Source organism: Heloderma suspectum, chromosome 2, assembly GCF_057233095.1.
Source record: "Heloderma suspectum isolate Gila_16-S chromosome 2, 16-S_ref, whole genome shotgun sequence".
Lineage (NCBI taxonomy): Eukaryota > Metazoa > Chordata > Lepidosauria > Squamata > Helodermatidae > Heloderma > Heloderma suspectum.
This window is the reverse complement of record NC_139459.1, coordinates 316,517,278-316,538,763: the sequence shown is the minus strand read 5'-3', so window position 1 is coordinate 316,538,763 and position 21,486 is coordinate 316,517,278. Positions and strand designations below refer to the sequence as shown.

The window sequence follows — 21,486 nt, the reverse complement described above, 5'->3', positions numbered from 1 at the left end:
TCGTGAGCTCTGAGCTCACTCGAGGCCCTGTTGTGCTGCTAGTAGGCAGGACCGGTCTGGGAGACCAGGATATCCCTCCCCTAGAGGAGACTAGCAAGACATTGGCCCTGCCTGCTTACAGAAGAGGAGAGGCTAACCCAAAGGATAAGAATATTGAATGCCCTCCGTGAGTCCTGGGAAAACACCAATTTCAGCATTTTATTATCGGTTTAAACACTGAATTATTCACCTGGAGTGTTTCCGTCTTCTCCAGTTGTTGGAAGTAAACCCCATAGTATAGAAGCAAAGAAAAACTGAGCCAACACAGAGAAGCATTAATGTTTTTTATACAGGAACTATAAAGCATATCCTCTACATAAAGAATTCTTAATTGAGGGCACAACAGCCAGTGGCACAACAGCAGGATATATTGTCTTTGCAATTATTTGAAATCACACTAGTTTAAAGTTAGAAAGTGTTATGAGCTTGGTGACCTCAAACCCATGACACAGACTGGGGCAGAAGTGGAAACAATAGTCAACATTAAATGAAATTGGTGCAACATTTACTCCTTGCTGACCTCACTTGATTATATTGTTTTTTTCCAATTCTTTTACACACATTTACACCCTATCAAAAAGAGGCAGTTTTCAAGCTTGCTATCATGACATCTAAATTATTCTGTTTTCATTTGAGACAAGTGCAAAATAGACCTAGCCAAATATGTTGGGGACAAGTCATCAACCTCCATTTGTTGGAAAGGAGCCTGCACAAAACCAGAGCTGATATTAATACAGAATGTGTCTATTCCCACCCCGCCCCCACCGGCTACCTCTACGCACAATAAATTCAAGAATAGGTCTTGGCGTGCATGCCATACACTGTACACATAGAAGATAACTAAGCAAAGGTTTGCTTAAAATGTAGGACCTCCCAATCCTGTGACACTGTCCCAGATAGAAAGATTTGATGGTGAGGCAGATGTAGGGAAGAGATACATTTTTAAGGTGGTATTTCCAATGCAATCATTACCTTGTACATGTTGAGGAGAGGGAAAGAGCCTTAGACCTCTTCCTGATCTCATCATGCTTATAGACAAGGAGACAGGCCCATGATTGGGCACTACCTACATAGAACATTAATCACATAAGCGGTTGAAGAATACAATTTTAACATGTATGGGTTAAGTTACATTAGCATTACATCACAGCTAAAATTAATCCCCTTAGCCATGTACCTTGTTCTCTTGCAGTAATGTCCCATTGCAGTTCAACATGGATGGCAATGAAAACTTCAGAAGTCCAGCCACTTCAAAAATTGAGGCCGCAATGTTTTATTCAATCAGGGAAAAAGCTTTCTAGTTTCCTGAATCAGTTTAATACAGGCTAATTGCCACAATCCTGTGCTTTCACAATAGTGCTATATATTCCAAACTTCTTTTAGAGAAGACAAGCAAAAATCTAAAATGTTCTCTAACAAAATGACCCACATCTCACTCTGTTGGTTCAAAATGAGGTTTCAGCCAGTATTGCTTTTCACAGCTCAGTGGCGAGACAGTGTTGCAACAAAAAATAAAGTTAAAGTTCAATTGTGACTGGGATGAGAAATAAAAAATAGTACCATAGAGGTAGAAAATTTCAAGGAGCTAACCCTGAATCACAGAGTCACTTGTTCCTCGCTATCTAGCATATCAAGAGTTCCTAACATCCTCTTTGTGTCTAATACCACTTATTGCCCATAAAAAGCATTCAGCTGTGAAGTAATAGAAGTGATGGCCACCTTACTAAAGTTGGGTGCTCATTATTTTAAAGCCGCCTCTCATTGGTATTTACAGAATCACTAAAACATTTTAGCAATGTTTTTACTTCAACAAGATAACTAGTCACATTTAACAAATTCTCTAAGATGTACTCTGAACAAATGGGGAGAGAAATGGTTTCAGAAAAAAAAAAGTAAAATAAGCCTGCCATCTGCTTACGAAAGTGCATTTTGGGAAAAGAGAAAAAAACTTGATGCCTTTTTTTGGGCACCCATTTCTATAACATACATAATGTCTCCTAAAAAGCAACCTGCTCCATCAGGAAGTATTAGTTCTTGTTCTAAAGAGAAAGCGGTAACTGCACCACAGCCTATAAACGTATGACAGGAAATTATACTGGCTGGTAAGATGGCTGCTACTTTCCAGTGCCAAGTACATAGATTATGAATAAATGAACCGCCGAAGACTCCACAGAATCTTAGGCATGTAAAAAAGTACAGAATGTTTCAGAAGATTTAAAAGATCAACTGCAAATATGATTGACTGAAATGAACTAAAGGTATTAATGAAGAAAATAAAATACTTTATCACGGTGCTGTAGGACTTAGATGAATAAGTTATGTTTCTATTAAAAAAAATCAGTCAGAATATGCCAAGGAGTGAAATCCAGTAAAAAGGATAAAACAAGCACAGAACAGTTCTATAGGGATTCTTTACAAAGGAATTGCATATAATTGTTCTTTTAGCAGCAGGCTTCAGTGCTTGCTTCTTGCAGCAAGAACCCTATGATTGGGATTTTATCCTCATCATACCTCTACAGGAGGTTTAGGCCTCATTCTCTTTTAAGGCTTATTCAAGCAAACACTAATACCTGTAAGCTATTTTATACAGTTAGAAAACTGACTCTTATAAATTCACAACATTCTACAGCAAATACCTTAAAAATGGTGGGCAATATGTTATGTCTATCATTGTACACAAGAAGAGTTACAGTCTTCATTCCTACTCAATAGTTGCATTTCCTCAACAATAGCATGTGTCTTCTTACATTATTACAGGCCACTGTAAGTTTGAGCTGTCCGGTTCAGTGTGTGCTAGGTAATAAGAAAACCACCTGCTTTTCCCAGTCGCCATTTCACACTTGGTACTTCTTCCTCCAAAAGTCCAAATTCAAAATCTTAAACTTCTCAGGGCCTTTGGAAACAGTACCACTTCTTTGCACGAAGCTCAAATATACTGATCTTTTAATATAATCAGACACCAGATGCAGCACTTAACATTTCTTTTAAGAGACACCAACTGCTTCTAGTTCATCCAAAGTAAGATTATCAGGTCACAGGCAAAGCAATAGTGATCTTTGACCAGATTCATTCTCTTTTTCTGGAATCCTTGGCAGCAGGGCAGAACGGGTCAATCCCCAGAATTTTTGAGGTGACATATCCTTCTTTGTTGAAGTAAATTTCCAACCCATGTGGCTTCCACAGATCCTACACTGGGCTATAGTCCATGCATACCTAGAAGTTGACAGCATTACATTAGCCTTTGTCTCCCTCAATCATAATAACTCAATAAAAAAGAAAATCTTACAACAGCCCTTAAGGTCACTAGAGTACAGAGTAGCCAAACCACTATAGTATTTCAATAAGAGGGTTTATTTTAATTTACCCTCACAGAATATCACAAATTCATACTAAAAGTATGAGTTATACTGAACTAAAATTATAGTGGCACTTAGAAGTTATCTGAATGACTATGCTAGAAACCTGTCCTGACACATAGAAGCTTCCATGTGCCAAGAGAGCCTCACACAGGAATGCTTCCAAATAAGTAATATTCCAGTGTGTATTTGGAGGCAGAACATTTACATGAAGGACTACATGTCTCAAATGTCTGAATCAGCTTTGGAAACCAAGAACAGTGTATAAAAATTAAAGAAATTATTGAGTTGCAAGGAACTTTGCAATAGATAAGGAATAGCTGACTGAGTTTGGACAATTGCGTCAGTAAAAGAAGTGACTGACATTTGCATAATTCCCTGTGATGCAGGGTGGGTTGGCATGTTGCCTGAACCCGGTGCATGTCGTGTGTGTGTGGGGGGTAGCTTTGTGCCCACCCTACAACCCATGACTTGCAGTAGGGGTTTTAGGGTGGGTACAAACCCACGTCCGCTGTGCACTGGGTTCAGATGACACACCAACCTGCACTGCATCGCGGGGAATTATGCAAATGGTAGTCACGCGCATAGCATGTACAGGGGGGAGAAGCTATGATAGCTTCTTCTACTAACACAATTACCTGAACATCCCCAATGTCTTGAACATTTGGATAAAGTGCCTTGGCAGTTTGTGCCTCCCTTTGGCTCAACTCCCAGTACTCTGGGGGCTTGATTAATGTTCACTTTTTGTACCTTCTAGTTACTTCTACTTATATTTCTGGCCTCTTACGGGCTGTGCATACCAAGTGCAACTCCTGCTTTAGTAAAAATAAACCACTCAAAATGGAATGTTAATATCTGAACCTACAAGTGTTAACAAGATGCATATTATTACCCAGGAAACCAGCTGTGTTCTGTGGAAGATCTGCCACTCAGATTCAGGTTGCAGGCTTTGTACACAGTAAGGGTCTCATGCACGTATCCATGAGGATTCACGTATGCAGCCATAGGTCCACACAGGGATAAACTACAAACAGTCACAAAAAGACAATTATGAAAAAGATGAAGGGCCCTAGACTGAGGCATAAAAACTAGACACTGTGTATATTTCACACATCTATGACATCACTGAGCAAGAAATTTGACACTGAATATTTTCACTTAAATGCACTTCAGTCCATAACAGGCACAGGAAAAAACCTCAGAAATATAATGGCTGTTGCAGGTGTGTCCTCAGCAGTGAGAGAGGGAGACTCGACAAAACTATCAGAGGGTGATGTCAGGGTGGACACTGAGCCCATAGAATCCCAGAGTAGTTCTGATTCTGAGGAAGAGCAGTCGCTCCTGGGAGAGGAGCGCACTCCTCTTTCCCAGGGCCAACAGCTGACGGAGATTCCTCCCACCAGCATTCCTAGCTTAGATAGCAGTCCAGGGAGTGACAGAGTGCGGGAAGCAGACTTGATGGATGCGCGACGCCGACGCAGAGAGCGGCGCCAAGTGGAGGGCGCAGAAAGGAGGCATAGTGCCCTGTTGGCGTGCAAACAACGGCTGCGCCCAGAGGATCCAAGGGAAAAGGGGAGGGACTCTCCCTAGTCCTTAAGTTCAGGGGTCTGCCAGTAATTCCCTTTCAAACGGGGACCAACGGTTCCAACTTAGGGCATAGGTATTCTGCTGCTCATATCTAGTTGCTAACGGTAGAGTTGTTAAGTTGTAAAAGAGGAATAAAGCTTTGAAAAGAATCCCTTTGTCTGTGTCTGGACTTGGCTACTGGATTAGACTGAGAGAGGCCTCCAAAGAGCCCTTGACAGGTAAGCTCTCCCAAAAAGCATTTTCTATCCACTACCTTAAATCTCACTGGCCAACCAACACATCCTTGGCAAGTTACCTTCCATTATTAACAAGCTTCTGTGAAGATTTCTAGAAGTAGAATAACATTATTCTATAAGAAAATGTAAGGCCAGTTTTCATATGTATAAAGATTATCTATCTAGGGCCAAACATCTGCAGGCCTGCAATAATATGTATTAAATACATGTGTTCATATTGGGCCCATTCTCTGGCTTTAAGAAGCGTACAATTGTTAGAATGCAGTTTGGAAGTTAAGAGAATACACATTTTTACATTTATATCCCACTTCTCCCCCAAAGAACAAGGTGGCATATGTGGTCCCATCTCTAGCCCAGCCAATTTTTATCTTCACAATAACTCGGTGAGGTAGGTTACAATGTAGTTCATTAAAAACTCACCTGAATATTTCATTTTTAGTAGTTATTTCTGTGTCTTGACAATGCTTACAACAGAGTGATGTACACTACAAATAATAATAAAGCAAATGTCAATGAGGAAAAGAAACTCACTTTCCACTTGCATAATGGCAAATTCACTCAAGTCTTTACTCTTAAATGACTTCAAATTATAATTAGGACCCAATACTTGAGAAGATTTACCCATGGACTGTTAATCATGTGAACAGAGTCATATATTTTAGGTTCTCAGAAGGATTTAACTTTGGCTTTACTGTGGAAGTATACTTCTCTCTTTTGCCTCATTTCATATTAAATCCTTGCTTATTTTACAAGACTTGATTAAAAAAAAAACTTTTAAAAACAGGATACATGCCTTGAATGATTAGAATAAGGTGACAGATCAAAATTTAGTGTCTCATCCATTGTTACTAGAATGTTTACTCATTTTTCTTAATTTAAAAACTACTAATTATACTGCTAGTGATTCAGAGGTACACACTAGTATCTGAATTGTTCTTAAAGCTTGCTTCTTTGGAAGTGTGCCTATAGAACTCCTGAACTGCTCTTTAAATGTTTGAGTTTAAAAGGCAAGCCTGAAGATTTGATACAAGTGTTTTGCTTTTTGCTTTAAACGGAAGCTGTGTTGGTAGTCCATAATTTTCCCCTTTAAAACGTTTTCAAGTCAAGTTCCAGAGCTGCTTTCTGAAGATCTGCGTCCTGATTGGGTACTTTCTAAGCAAATTTTTGAGAAAAAAAATCAAGTTGTGCATGTGGATGCTGCATAATCTCTCTGTTTTGTGGTCACTATAACACGGACTACAGCAAAACAGAAACTCTCTGTGTAATCATGGCTCAACAATGTAATTCCATGATGCTGTAAGACTCAATGTCAAGAAATAATACCGGCTGCTACAGTACTGGTTGGATATTTTAAATAGTTAACTCTGGAGACAGCTGCTTGACATGAGTTATCATGTCAAGAAATACTAGGGTAGCCAAACAATATTAGTGTACATAATCTTCTCTCAACAAACTGATTCTTGAGCACTAAAAACCAAGAACATGTTTAAGGAGAGTTCACTATTAGTATATAGAAGGATCAGGTTTAATTTATAGTGCAGTCATATGCATGTCTTCTCAGAAGTAAGCCCCATTAAGTTCAATGACACATATTCCCAGTTAAGTGTGATTGGATTGCAAGTCTCAGTTAAGAATTTCAGCATACTTACTTTGTTCATAATATCTAGTTCACATCGCAGTCGCTGAACAGCACTACCAATTTTAAGTAGCTGAATTCGCAATATGTCATCAATGGGCAGACAAGCTGCAACTCTGTACGAAAAATCTGGAAGAATTTTATTTTACATATTTAAAAGAGGCAAAAGGCTGAACCAGACACATATTACTTTAATTTCAAATTATCAGTGCATTACTAATCAAAAGGAATAAACAGTCACAATCTACCAGGAACTTTTCTTGTATTAATTTAACTGAAATAAATGGGGTGATTAATTCTTCCACATGATTTTTAGCAGATACATATGAACTATGCTCTTATAAAGTTAGCTTTAGTTTCACTGGAGTTTTTGTCCTATAACTGCACTAGTGGCATGGTGAATGATATACCTATACAACATTAGAGAAAGCTTGCAACTGATTTCAACAGGACAATACTGCTATTTTGACACAACTATCTTGGGTTGCATTGCATTACACAAACAGCAAACTAGGATGAGCAGCAAGGCGGACCATGTTAGGCAAAGAGATACCAAATCCCCCTCTGCAACAAATCTTTCCTTCTCTCTGCATGTTTGCTCATCTGCACAGTCATAGAAAACTTCTGCTGGATGTCTACTGTGGTGTGGAGACTGCACATGATGGTGGCAATCAACATTGTATCTTACTTCATACTTTAAAGCTGTATAGAGCAGCTGACACAAACCATTTCAAATTGTTTCCACATAAAGGTTGTAACAGGTAAAGCCACTTCAAGTGCTGTTTAAAACAAGAGTACAACTTTAAAGGAAAACAACAGAAACTGGTGGCACTTTAAAGACTAACAAATATACTGCAGCACAGGTTTTTCATAGAAACATAGAATAGTAGGGTTGGAAGGGGCCTATAAGACCATCGAGTCCAACCCCTGCTCAATGCAGGAATCCAGGTCAGAGCATCCCTGACAGATGGCTGTCCAGCCTCGTCTTGATGCCTCCAGTGTGGGAGAGCCCACCACCTCCCTAGGTCATTGGTTCCATTGCCATATTGCTCTAACAATCAGGAGGTTTCTTCTGATGTTCAGCTGGAATCTGGCTTCCTGTAACTTCAGCCCATTATTCCGTGTCCTGCATTCTGGGATGATCGAGAAGAGATCCTGGCCTTCCTCTCTGTGACAGGCTTTCAAGTACTTGAAGAGTGCTATCCCAGCTCCTCTTAGTCTTCTCTTTTCAAGGCTAAACATGCCCAGTTCTTTCAGTCTCTCCTCACAGGGCTTTGTTTCCAGTCCCCTAATCATTGTCATTGCCCTTCTCTGAACTCTCTGCAGTTTGCCTGCATCCTTCTTCAAGCGTGGTGCCTAGAACTGGACACAGTACTCAAGACAAGGCCTAATTAGTGCTGAGTAGAGGGAAACTACTACTTCATGGGATTTGAAAGCTATACTTCTATTAATGCAGCCCAAAATAACATTTGCCTTTCTTGCAGCCACATCACATTATTGGCTCATATTCAGCTTGTGATCGACAACAATTCCAAGATCCTTCTCGCTTGTAGTCTTGTTGAGCCAAGTATCCCCCATCTTGTAACTGTGCATTTGGTTTCTTTTTCTTAGGTGCAGAACTTGGCATTTATCCCTATTAAATGTCATTCTGTTGTTTTCTGCCCAGCGCTCCAGTCTGTCAAGATCACTTTGAATTTTGTTTCTGTCTTCCAGGGTATTAGCTATCCTGCCCAATTTTGTGTCATCTGCAAATTCGATAAGCATTCCCTGCACCTCCTCATCCAAGTCATTAATAAAAATGTTGAAGAGCACTGGGCCCAGAACTGAGCCCTGAGGTACCCCGCTTGTTACCTCTCCCCAGTTTGAGAAGATCCCATTGATAAGCACTCTCTGAGTCTGATTCTCTTTGAGTCCAATTGCTTCGAGTAAGCACTGCATTGTTTTCAAGGTGCTTACAGGCTGATTGCTTTATGATCTGCTCCAGAATTTTCCCAGGGATTGATGTCCAACAGACTGGTCTGTAGTTCCCAGGTTCCTCCTTTTTGCCCTTTTTGAAGATAGAGACAACATTAGCCCTCCTCCAGTCATCTGGTACTTCACCCATCCTCCATGATTTCTCAAAGATAATAGTGGTTCTGAGAGCTCTTCTGCCACTTCCTTTATTACTCTAGGATGCACTTCATCTGGCCCTGGAGGTTGGAACTCATTCAAAGGAATCAGGTGTTCCTTGACCATATGCCTGTCAATCTCAGGCTGCAATCCTACCCCTTCAGCCTGTGCTTCGCCTTTGCCAGTGGCCTCATAGACCCTCTTTCGGGAGAAGACTGAGCCGAAGAAGGAATTGAGCACTTCTGCCCTTTCTTTGTCATCTGTTATCCTTTTCCATCCCTATTTAATAACTGAACCACCATTTCTTTGCTCTGTCTTTTACTGTGCACATATTTGCCTTTTTACCATTCCACGCTAACCTTAGCTCGTTGTCAGCTTTAGCCTTCTTGACACCATCTCAGCAATTCTGTGCTACCTGCCTGTACTCTTCCTTTGTAGCTCGGCCTTCCTTCCACTTCCTATATGTGTCCTTTTTTGTTTTCAGGTCACCTCTAAGCTTTTTGTCAAGCCACATTGGCTTGTTCTGTTGTCCCCTCTGCCTTCTTTTCTTGTTGGAATTGTTTGTAATTTTGACTTTAGAATTTCTTTTTTTTTTAAAAACTCCCACCCATCTTGGACTCCTTTTCTCATTAGAGTCGCTTGCCATGGGACCTTACTGATCATTGTTCAGAGTTTATTAAAATTGTCTTTCCTAAACTCCAGGGTACATGTTTGGCTACACTTGGCTTTTGCTTCCTTTAGAACTAAGAGCTCAGTTATAACATGGTCACTTTCCCCCAGAGTTCCTGTAACTGCTACTTTATCCACTAAGTCATCTCTGTTGGTTAGGTTCAAGTCAAGGATAGCCGATCCTCTAGTTCCTTCCTCCACTTTCTGTACATGTCAGGAAGTTCAACACAAGTCAGGAATTTCTTGGAGGGGCCACGTTTTGCAGAATTTGTCTCCCAACAAATATCGGGGAAATTGAAGTCCCCCATTACTACTACATCATGCTTCCTTGAAACACTGGCAATTTGCTTTTCAAAAGTTTCATCCTCATCTTCTCCTTGATTCGGTGGCCAGTAGTAGACTCTGACCACCATGTTCCTTTTTATTCTTTGTTCCATTTATTTTTAACCCAGATGCTTTCGTTGGGGCTACCAAGCTCATCCTCCTGTATTTCTGTGCAGAGATATGTATTCTTAACATATAGTGCAACCCCACCTCCCTTTCTGTTCCTTCTGTTCTTTTTGAACAAGTTATATCCTTCAATTGCTGTATTCCAGTCATGGGAGTCATTGCACCAAGTTTCAGTTACATCTATCAAGTCATAATTTTCCTCCCATATTAAGAGTTCAAGTTGATTCGTTCATTCTCAATCCATAACAACAGTTTGATCTTGGTTTGCAATCCTGGTCTAGACAGATTGCTCAAACTAGAGTTTGTAGGTTTGGTTCAGATGTCACAGCAAACAGTGGTTTGACCAGTAAGTATTATTTTAAGCCAAGTGTAGAGGGGAAAGGGCGCATGTGCATACACACAATTCATCTCCATGTCCTGTCTGAATGCAGTTATGATTTTTCATGGGCCAGAGCCTGTTGTATTACGCAACTTTTTTCCTAGAACCATTTCCAAATTATGTACCAGCACTGGTTAAGAAACAGAGGGCAGAGAGAAATGTACAAACTGGACAGCTATCAAGTAACAGATACTTATCAGAGTACCTATTGGATTTGATGGTAGCGATTCATCTTTAAGATTTTCATCCCACTCGTGAAGTTGCTGCTTGACTCGTTCCATCAAGGTTTCCTTATGTGAGAAGAAAAAATATAGTTTAAATATAAAAACTTATTTTTCTTTATAAGAAGAATGAGGAATAAAGTACAGGAAGAGGATATCTAGCCATATCCTTTACCGTCAAATTTCATTATGAATACTGGCGCAGGTATTACACAGTGCACTAATGAACTGGTCTACTTTATGCATAGGCAAGCTGGAAATAAAGAGATCAGACTCCTTCCATGTGTCAGTCACTGGCAGGCAGCACATCCATTCTTTCCCCCGCATTATTGTTTCCTGCTAGCTCTCTTCTGGTAATAACTAGCGTGGGTGCCCATGGCTTCATTAAGTGTATTGTGGATGCATGCACAGCATGCATGCATGGAACTAACCTTTCCCCATGTGAAGCGATGGGGAAGTGTTTGCAAGGGCGACCAGTCTGGTGACCGGTTGAAAGAGCTGGAAGACTAAAATAAAAGAGGTAAACCCCCATTACCAGCAGCAACAGCCAATGGAGTCAAACCTGGCATGGGGGAGGAGAATGGGTGATGGTGAGGACCACATGAACAAATCTGGCCTGTCTAAGCGAATAGAAATGTGCGTGGGCATGGCAGAGCAATCCCAGTGCAGTGATAGTTGATCCTTCTGCTCTCTTAGTTTCTCTTTTGATTTGAGTGAGTGAGAGACCGTTCATCTGTTTGATCCTAACTAGTCTGTGTCAGCTTGCAGTTCCTCTCCCAACAACTCTCTCTAGTTCTAGGGATGGCGGAGAATTTCTCCCCGAATATTCGGGGGGCTGAGCGCCAACGCATTCAGCCCCCCGAAATCGGCGGTGAAATTCTCCGCCCCCTGCCCCTGGCTGCCGCTGCCGCCATTACAAAGTGTAAAAAAAAAAAAACCCATGATAGGCTACGTAACGATTTACGTAGCCTATCACGGCTAGATTTCCAAAGTCAGCCGTGATAGGCTACGTAAATCGTTACGTAGCCTATCACGGGTGACTTCGGGGGGAAAAAAAAAAGCGCGTACGCAAATGGCGGCGGCCTATGGGTGCCGCCATTTGCGTTCCTTATTTGGTCCTGGTAGTCTACGTAAAGATTTACGTAGTAAAGACTACGACTACGCCGTAGTCTACGTAAATCTTTACGTAGACTACCGGGACCAAATAAGGAACGCAAATGGCGGCGCCAATAGGCCGCCGCCATTTGCGTACGTGCTTTTTTTTTTTCCAAAGTCGTAAATCGTTACGTAGCCTATCACGGCTGACTTTGGAAATCTAGCCATGATAGGCTACGTAAATCGTTACGTAGCCTATCACGGGGTGTTGGGGTTTTTTTTAGACTTTGTTTCGCAGCCAAGGAGACGGGGCGCTTCTCCCCAGCCTGAATTTCGGCCGGGAGAGGCGGGAAGCCTCCCCCCCGGCCTGAATTTCGGCCGGGCGAGGCAGGATGGCTCCCCCCCCTCGCCTGAACTTCGGGGGGAGAAGCGAAGCGCCTCCCCCCCACCGCGAAGCACCCCTGCGAAAAGGTAAGTGACTTTCGTACATCCCTATCTAGTTCCCCTTTTTCTTGTTGTTATTTGCTGCCTCCTTGCTGCCCTTTTTGCAGCTGCTTGTGTGATTCTATCCATTTCCAATGGAGGAGAGTGGTGGTATGTTGCTGCATGGGATACTGTGCTTGCTTTGCCTTCCTCTGCTGTGTGTCCTGCCCACTCCATTTATTTCTTGTTCTAAAATATTTGGCTTTTGCAGGAAGTGTGTGTGTGTGTGGGGGGGGGGGTTGTGCATTTTTAAAATAGACTGGTGAGTGGTAATCAATTGTGGATTTTTGATTTCTGTTTTAATGCTTGGTAGTGAGAGAGAGTTGCAAACACTTCTTTAAAAATGCTTGATGGCGAGAGAGTAGCGAACACTTTTTTTTAAAGGCTTGCTGATGAGAGAGGATTGCAAACACTATTTAAAAAAAGGCTTGCTGGTGTAAGAGAGTTGCAAACACTTTTTAAAGGCTTGCTGAAGAGAGAGTTGCAAATATATTTTTAAAGGATTGTTGGAGTGAGAGAGTTGCATGGCTTGCTGCTGAGAGAAAGTGGAAAAAAATGCCCTTTCCAACTTTCATGCCTTTCTAAGCTCTTCTGCATCACATACACTACGATGTATCAAGAAACTGCTATGCTACATGGCCTTGGCTCCACCTCTGCTTCCCTACCAGTCAGATTGGCCACAAGATGCCACTGGTGGGTGTATGAGAAGGGCTAGCTTACATAGATAGCCCTACAAGCCCCTCTAGCATTCTTTCAATGTGTGGAGGGTCACGTGACCATCCTTATGGCTAAAGAGAGTGAGTTGTGGCAACTTAATGTAAGATGTGCACAACATTTTGCTCTGTGAACGTTATGAGCTTCCATTCACTGAAGGAGTCCTTCCACGAAACCAGGAAGACCTTTAGGTACAACCCACTGTCATTTAATGATCATCCGTTGTTAGCTAAATATGTGAAACAGTTATCAGTCATCACAGAACACTGTCTTTTATATCTCTAAGGGTGCAATCCTATGGCTGCTAGTCAGTGGCTAGACGGCAATAGGATAGGTTGGTTCCCGGGAGCCCATGCTCTGAGGTCAGTTCCTGGAGAACCGACCCCCACACATGCTGCTTGGAAGAGGAGCACAGAGCAGCGAAAACACGGTGTTCCCGGTGGGCAGGCCGGGGCAGGGAAGTGGGAAATCCAGTATGACACATCCTACGTGTTGTCCGTCTGCCACTTCCCACATACCAATGTCCCATGGCTAGACAGCCAAAATCAGCTGTCTAGCCACAAAAGCTGGACAGGGGGAGCAAGGAGGAGATCTGCTCCTCACCATTCCTCCCACCCTGCATTGGATAGGCGGTCACCCCTGGGCTCAGAGGCAACCGTCGATCAAGGTAGGATTGCTCCCTCCATACCTAATAACTGAAGTTTCATTGGGAGTTAACAAATGTGAATTCATACTAGATACTTTTCATCAAAGAGAGAGGATTACTGGTTGCATGTACGGTAAGTAGCTGGCTAGAGCAAGCAAGAAATCTTCTTGAAATCCATGGTCAATATGATACAGGTCATAATACACATGCACTAATGGTAAAGGTGTATGACAGATACATAACCTCTTTGGGGAATAAAGCAGGAAGTAAGCAAAGTTAACTATGTTCCAAATCATAGGAATACACACATGGTGTGTGCACGCACACACACAATTTCTTATCTTACAAACCAAAAGAACATACAAGACATCCAAGAATGAATGTACCAAATATCAAGACCAAGACTATATTAATACTTACAGCATCATATAATGAATACAGCCAAGACGGCCACGAAGTCAGGCTAGCACAGTGAAACTTACGCTGCAACACAAACAGATTTTCTTTATTAATAAAGAGTAACTCCTCTAAAAAACCTGCTCTGTTTAAAAAATGTTTCATCAAGTAACTCTCCACCTCCAAATCTGTTCTTCTTAAGCATTACTATTTGTTTCAGTTATGTTATGATCCAGGATCAAAACACACCTTTTGAACCTCAAATTATCCTGATACAAGTAGAGAGTGTGCTTTACTAATGATGAACACATATATCAAACATGCACATCGCTGAATTAAAAACTTACAACAGATGCTGTTTTTAGACACTATCAGGTTGAACTTTACATTCTGATAAATCCAAATACTGTAGTTTAAGTTGATTTTATCACACTGATTTCATCAATGTAATATTTGTTTCAATCCAAGTAGTCCACCTCTACTGGTTTCTGGATTGTGCTCTGTGTCTACTCAGCAATACAAAGGAATAAAGTCCCACTGATATCATTGTAGGCGTGAGATGGTTCTGAAAGTAATGTGTACTATTTCACCTCCTAAACTACAAATTAACTAAATTCTATGGGTTTTATCCAATGGCCTTCGCCCTAGTGCAGGGGTGGGTTATGTGTGGCCCCCCCAGATATTTTGGCCTACAACTCCCATCAGCCCTATCCAGCCTAGACAATGGGGGGTCACAGGCTGCCCACCACTGCACTAGTAGAAAGCACTTACATTTATGTAAGGTGGGGAATCCAATTTTCACCAATGCTCCCTATCTGCTGCAGCCCTCTATGCCACATCCCATACTTAGCTACTTGGGTGGGTGAGCTGGGTGGGATTAACCTGACTCAGCTCTGCCCACCTGGATACTTGGTGTAGCACCAACATAGGTTGGATGGCTGGGGGGGGGGGGGGGAGTCCGTCGTTGATAGAGCTTCCACCTCTCTCACCAGGAAATCCCTCCACCTTGGAGCAGCCCTTGAGGGGCTGCACCTGGCGTTGGGCCATAGAGACAGATTAGGGATGCTGCTGGTGTACTGCCCACCTTGCTGCCCAGCATCCTCCCTGACTGAGCTGGCGGAGGTGGTCGTGAGTGTGGTGTTGGAGGAACCCAGGACGGTGGTTCTGGGTGACTTCAACTTCCATGCTGAGGCTCTCTCTGGAGTTTCAGCTCAGGACTTCATGGCCTCCATGACAACCATGGGGCTGTCTCAGTATGTCAGCAGCCCCACACATGAAGCGGGGCACACCCTTGATTTGGTTTTTGCTCCAAGTGGTGAGATGGGTAGTCTGAAGATTGGAGGGGTCCATGTAATCCCATTGTCATGGTCAGACCATTTCCTGGTGAGATTCAAACTTACAGCATCACTCTCCTCCTGCGGGGGTGGGGACCTATTTGGATATTCCACTGCAGGGGACTGATGGAATCCAATGGATTTCTGAATCCTCTTGGGGACCCATTCCAGTCTGGGTTTCGATCTGGTTACAAGACTGAATCAGCCTTGGTCGTCCTGATGGATAACCTTTATCAAGAGAGGGACAGGGGAGTGCAACCCTGTTAATTCTGCTCAATCTCTCATCGGCTTTTTATACCATCAACCATGGTATCCTCCTGGATCCACAGTGGGATGGGTATTGGAGGCAATGTGCTGCAGTGGTTCTGGTCCTACCTATGCAGCAGATTTCAGAAAGTAACATTGGGTGACTATTCGTCAGCCCTTGGCAACTGAGCTATAGGGAACTGCAGGGTACCATCTTGTCCCCAGTGTTATTTAACATCTATATGAAGCCACTGGAAGCGGTCATTAGGGGATTTGGAGCTAAATGCCATCAGTATGTTGATGACATGTATCTCTGTCTCCCTGTGACATCTGAATCACAAGAGGCTGTGCAAGTCCTGGATCAGTGCCTAGACTCAGTAATGGGCTGGATGAGGGCCAATAAACTGAAGCTGAATCCTAGCAAGACAGAAGCCCTCTGGGTGAGTGGTTCCTGGGTCCAGGAGATAGGCTCATTGCCTGTTCTGGATGGGGTTGCACTCCCTCTGAAAGATCAGGTCCAGATAGTTTGGGGATACTCCTAGATCCATCATTGCCGCTGGAGGCCCAAACGGCCATGGTGGCTCAGAGTGCCTTTTACCAGCTTTAGCTGGTTTGACAGCTACAGCCTCTCCTGGACAGGGATAGCTTGGCCACGGTAGTACAGGTGCTAGTAACCTCAAGACTGTATTACTGCAATGTGCTCTATGTGGGGCTGCCCTTGAGGCTGGAGCTAGTGCAGAATGCAGCAGCTTGGCTGTTGTCAGGAGCTGCCCCTTTTCAGCGTGCAACTCCTCTGCTGAGGAAACTGCACTGGCTGCCTATTTGCTACCGAGCCAGGTTTAAGGTATTAGTACTAATGTACAAATGAATGAACTTGAGCACACTCCGGGAGAGAGCGAAGGACAGGAAGGCCTGGCGTGCTATGGTCCGTGGGGTCACGAAGAGCCGGACACGACTTAACGACTGAACAACAACACTAATGTACAAAGCCCTAAACAACTTGGGGCCAGGAAACCTGAGAGAGCATCTCCTTCCTTACCAACCTGCCCAGTCACTGAGGTCATCAAAGGGCATGTTGCTGGTGGGTCCACATAGACCCATGGCCCGGTTGGAGTCCACCAGGAAAAGAGCCTTCAGTGTGGTGGCCTCCTTCCGGTGGAACTCCCTGCCTTTAGAGACCAGTCAGGTGCCAATATTGTGTTCCTTTTAGCACCTCCTGAAGACATTATTTCGGGAGGCCTTCCTTGAGCAACCAGCCATGGTTTATTAAATTTGGCCTTATTAGAACCTGTCTTTTAAAAAATGTTTTAACTGTTTTAACATGGTGTTTTATTTTTTATCTTTGCTGTTCACCACCCCAAAATCTTTTGATGTGGAGCGGTATATAAATATTATAAATACAATAAATAAAATAATAACCCATACTATGAGAGCAAGTGTGGTGTAGCGGTGAGAGTGCTGGACTGGGAGCCGGGAGATCCGGGTTCTAGTCCCCACTCTGCCACGGAAGCTCACTGGGTGACTTTGGGCCAGTCACAGGCTCTCAGCCCAACCTACCTCACAGGGTTGTTGTTGTGAGGATAAATTGGAGAGGAGGAGGATGTAAGCCACCTTGGGTTCCTTGCAAGAGGGAAAAAGGCGGGATATAAATGCAATAAATAAAATAAATAAAAATACTATTCTTCCAACCCTCAGGAACAGCTTTTCATGGATACAATCCCATATAAAAAACAACAAAAAACATTTTCTGCTCATTTCTTGCAGCACACCATTATCGATATGATGCAGATCCAACATAAGCTTTACATTCAGAGCCTTGAAGCAATTTGGTGCCTTTTGAAGAGTGGTAAACAGCTTATGCAAAGCTGCTCTCATTTAAACCATTTTTGGGTGGTGTTTGCATTGTGTGCTTCAAAATGCCATAGCTGAAACCAGTTAACGCAACCAGCTTGGTATATGAAACTGCTGTTTATCAAGCAGCTGACTATGCCCCAAAAAGAACTTCTACAGGTCACAAAAAGAGAAGGAAAATTAACAAGATTCCTTGAAAACTTAATAGCTGTTTTAAATTAGTCTGTAAATTAGGCACAATTATATATCTTCTAAACACCTGCATAAAGGCCTTTTGAGAGTTACCAGACTTACTGTAAAGTGAAGCCATCACCATTTTGCTTTTCTGAAAAACATCCATTTTTTATTTGGACTTTTGTCCTGCCTTTTTGCTAAGCACCCCATTTCCAAAAACAACCAACCAGATGATCCTGGGAAGTCAACAAGCAGCGTGTGACAGCAACAGCCACCCATTTGTTTTCTGAATGGCGATTCCAAGAAATGACTCCATGCACTGTTGAATGTGGAACCCCAAAGATGAGAACATGGAAAGTCTTTTGGTGATGGCCCCACACAGAGGAAGAAACCTGTTGTTCAGAGGAAATAATATGACTGGCCTACTACAGATTGTCTAATAAGCTAAAGATTGGAGGAATCTGGTGTTAGGAGATTATTCCAATCTTTATTTTTGGTTACGTTAGTACTTGTGGGAATAATTGCATTTATAATAAAGAGTACTGTTCTCTGAATCAAAAGAGGCTTTCACAGCAGGTTCCCAAACAAGTGAAGATTAATATAAAAACATGTATTTAATAAGAAGTAGGTGATTGCTTTATACTGAAGGTGAAGCACATTTGGGAACAGCCTGGCTAGCAATAGATAAGAACAGAAAAGAGACCTCCAGGAAGATTCAAAACAGCTCAGTTAGGCAAATAACTAGGGAACAGTCAGTGTGTCCGTAACAGGTATAAAGAGATCAATCCAAATAATTGAGAGTTTAAATGCATATATCAGTCATGCATACAAGAACTACGTAGTGACAAAATGCCAAGTAATGGCACACTCCACAATGAATTCAAGTCTATAATGGGCCTAGCAATGAGAGAATCAACCTTCTTCTGACCAAACATCAATTAGTTTCACAACTTCATATCAGTTTTATACTCTTTTTGTCCTTCAGATAAATCTGTGCTTAACAGTCTGAATTTAAGCCAAGGTAAAATAATTTAAAATCTTACCCAGAATGTACTTTGCCTTTAAGAGCAGTAAAAACATTTTCAAGTCATTGCTTTGTCCTGCTTTACGTACAGTCAGGAACTTGCCAAGGCTTGAACATGCTTTAGCATCAAATTCAGGAGACATTAAGATGTTAGTCTGAGAACTGAGAACTAATTCAGTTACAGTACGACACTGCCATTTTTAAATGCAGAATAAATGCAAATGCAGCACAAAATCTCCAGGATAGGAACATATCTATGCATTCTGTTTATTAGGCCAATGATGAGCAAAGTGCTGGTATTCGAAGATTTGACTAATTCACTAATTACTACAACAGGATGAGGCCACTTGCTTCTGTTCCTTCTATTTAGCTAGTGTTTTTCAGGTGCCAGCAGGTTTCCTGAACTTCTCAGAGAGACTGAAGGCACCATTATACTGTACTGAAATAGATGCTAGCTCTACCCTCTCTCTTTTTCCATCAGGTTGGTGACAGCTTGAAAAGAAGAATTTTAAACTTAACCTACTAGCAAAGTGAAACGTTAATCTCTTTACTATAACACAGCAAAGTTTTAAAAATCGGTTACTCATTAAAAACTCAAGACTCCTTGTGCTTTTTATCTGTGTGCTTTCTCTCAGCTATTTATGGGTAGAACTCTTTTCCAGATATTTGTTACACCTCTTCTTCCTTCTTTTTTTCTAAATATATTTTTATTTATTTTATCTTTATAAATGAAATAAACAATACCAAAAATACCAACAACCTGATCAATACTACAATTTCCCAACAATACAATATTCTGATGAGGACACCACAGTAACAAAAAGAGAAGGGGGAAAAAAAAGCAAAAGGGAGGAGGAAAGGAAGTGAAGAAAAAAGAAGAAAATTATTTCCCCTTCCCTCCCCCTCTCCCTCTCCTTTAAAGAATTAAGTTTAAACTCCAACACCCCCCAGTCTCTGATGCCATTCTATTTTAAAAACTCTATCTATAACCTTAACAATCTTACAGTTTAATAAACAACCTTACATTTCAATATCATATCATCAATCTTATACAAAAGAAACAGGTCTACAATTCATTCCTAGAAGCCTATATTAATATTATTATTATTGTTATTATTAACAAAAATATAGTGTTATATAATAAAACTTAAAATAAACCTTCAACAGTTAGTAATATATTTCATACTAGATATGTAAGTACACAATATACTCTCAAACAATAAATTTAAATACAGCATAATACCATATCTATTTTGAAATAAAAAATATAAAGAAAAGCAAGAAAAAAACGAAACATGAAAGAGAATAAACGAATATATGTATAATCATTTATCTTCTGACCTAGCCTGGATCATGTAGACTAAACACAAACAGTTAACAAAGCTTGTTTAAAGATTCCAGTTCATGGGGTTGTAACAGAAATCTCACGCTTTTTTACATTCAGCCATGCCTCCGCCATTTCATGATTTAGAAACTTCTTCATCTGACCTTCAGACACAACACAAAGTGTAGCAGGATATTTTAAGTAATATTGTAAGTTCATTTGTTTTGCCATATTTTTTCCTTTAATAAATTGCCTGCTTTTATTCACCACCTCTTTGATATAGTCTGGAAATAACATAACTTTATCTTGTTTCCAGGAAAGGCTTCCACCCTCTCTTGCCAAACACAAGATATAATTCTTTGTGGAGACTTTTGCAAATTGGACTATGATGGTATAGTCAGTCCGTTTAGCATTTGGCACATGAAATGCCTGCTCAATATCAAGTAAATAATCAGATGGGATAGGGAGTATCTCATGCAAAAGTTTATCCACAAAAATAGGCAATTTTACATCATTAGACAGATTTTTAATCCCAATAATGGATCTTCTCGTGAAGGCCTCCAGTTGAGAAATTCTATCAGAGGCATTTTTAAAACAAATCTGTGTCGCAGTATCATTTCCTGCCACTTGGTCTTCTAGTTCATTAATTTTCATCTCCATTTTTTAATTAAATCCACAGCTCCTTGCAAGGCGGTGATGGAATTTTGGATTAAATCCAACCTTTTGGCTTGCTCTGTAAATTGCGAAGATAAAGTCTTTATCAAAGTAATTAATTCCCCTATATCTTCTGTTTTCGAAACTTGTGACATGGGAAGGGGGGTGGGGGGAGTTGATGCCAGCTCCTTTCTTCTCCTTGGTGCAGTCATGTTTCTCTCAAACAGATTTTGCAGGTCCTCAGATATTCTCAAATATTGTTAATATTTCTTAAATCATCCCTCAGGAGTTGTTATTTCTTAAAGCATATGTTATTATGGAACACGTCAGCCCTGTTTTCTCCTATGAAATAGGAGTCTCACTACAGCTTTTTGTGTTGGTAAAGCTCTGGGGAGATAATCCTGGAATCCAGCCCCCCCACTATCTTGAGGGGGGTACTTTTCTCCAAGATGTTTTCCAGATGTTGCCTTGCCCCCCCTTTTAATTCCAAGGGGGAATGAAAAGGTTTTTCAACCTTTTAAAAAGCTGTTTGAGAAAGCTCCCATGGAGAGCCCGTGGGAAGCTACCAGAGCGACATTGGTTCCAACCACCCGCCTCTTTCTTCTTAAGCAATTATTAAAACACTCACTCAGTGGTGTGGATTTTCTAGAAAACTTTGAATTGGATTTTTTCCCCAATGCAAATTACATTAATTTGCATATGGTAATCTGCATAGGACATTTTTTAGTTTGCATTGGAAAATGTTCTGATGGCCTAGAGAGATCTAATTTAGCATGTTCATTTTAGTTGTAGACAAAGCTAAAAAAAGTACCCCATGATAAGTTTTGTCCCAATACACCACAAGTATTTGACCTGAAATATTT

General features: G+C 41.4%; 1 protein-coding gene across 2 annotated transcripts in view; it reads right to left on the bottom strand.

Moving 5' to 3' along the window:
- Positions 1-302: 302 nt before the first annotated feature.
- Positions 303-21,486, bottom strand: part of CRBN (cereblon) — a 51,466-nt gene continuing 30,282 nt past the window's right edge. Inside the window, exons 6-11 of one of the 2 annotated variants that reach the window (XM_084840324.1) lie at positions 14,041-14,103; positions 10,667-10,751; positions 6,868-6,983; positions 5,639-5,703; positions 4,288-4,419; positions 303-3,252 (exon numbers count right to left, since the gene is read on the bottom strand). In XM_084840324.1, the coding sequence (XP_084696450.1) occupies positions 3,072-3,252; positions 4,288-4,419; positions 5,639-5,703; positions 6,868-6,983; positions 10,667-10,751; positions 14,041-14,103 (642 nt within the window). In that variant the 3' untranslated portion in view covers positions 303-3,071. The remainder of the gene's footprint in view (positions 3,253-4,287; positions 4,420-5,638; positions 5,704-6,867; positions 6,984-10,666; positions 10,752-14,040; positions 14,104-21,486) is intronic. The other variant, XM_084840325.1, reaches the window with a different exon arrangement.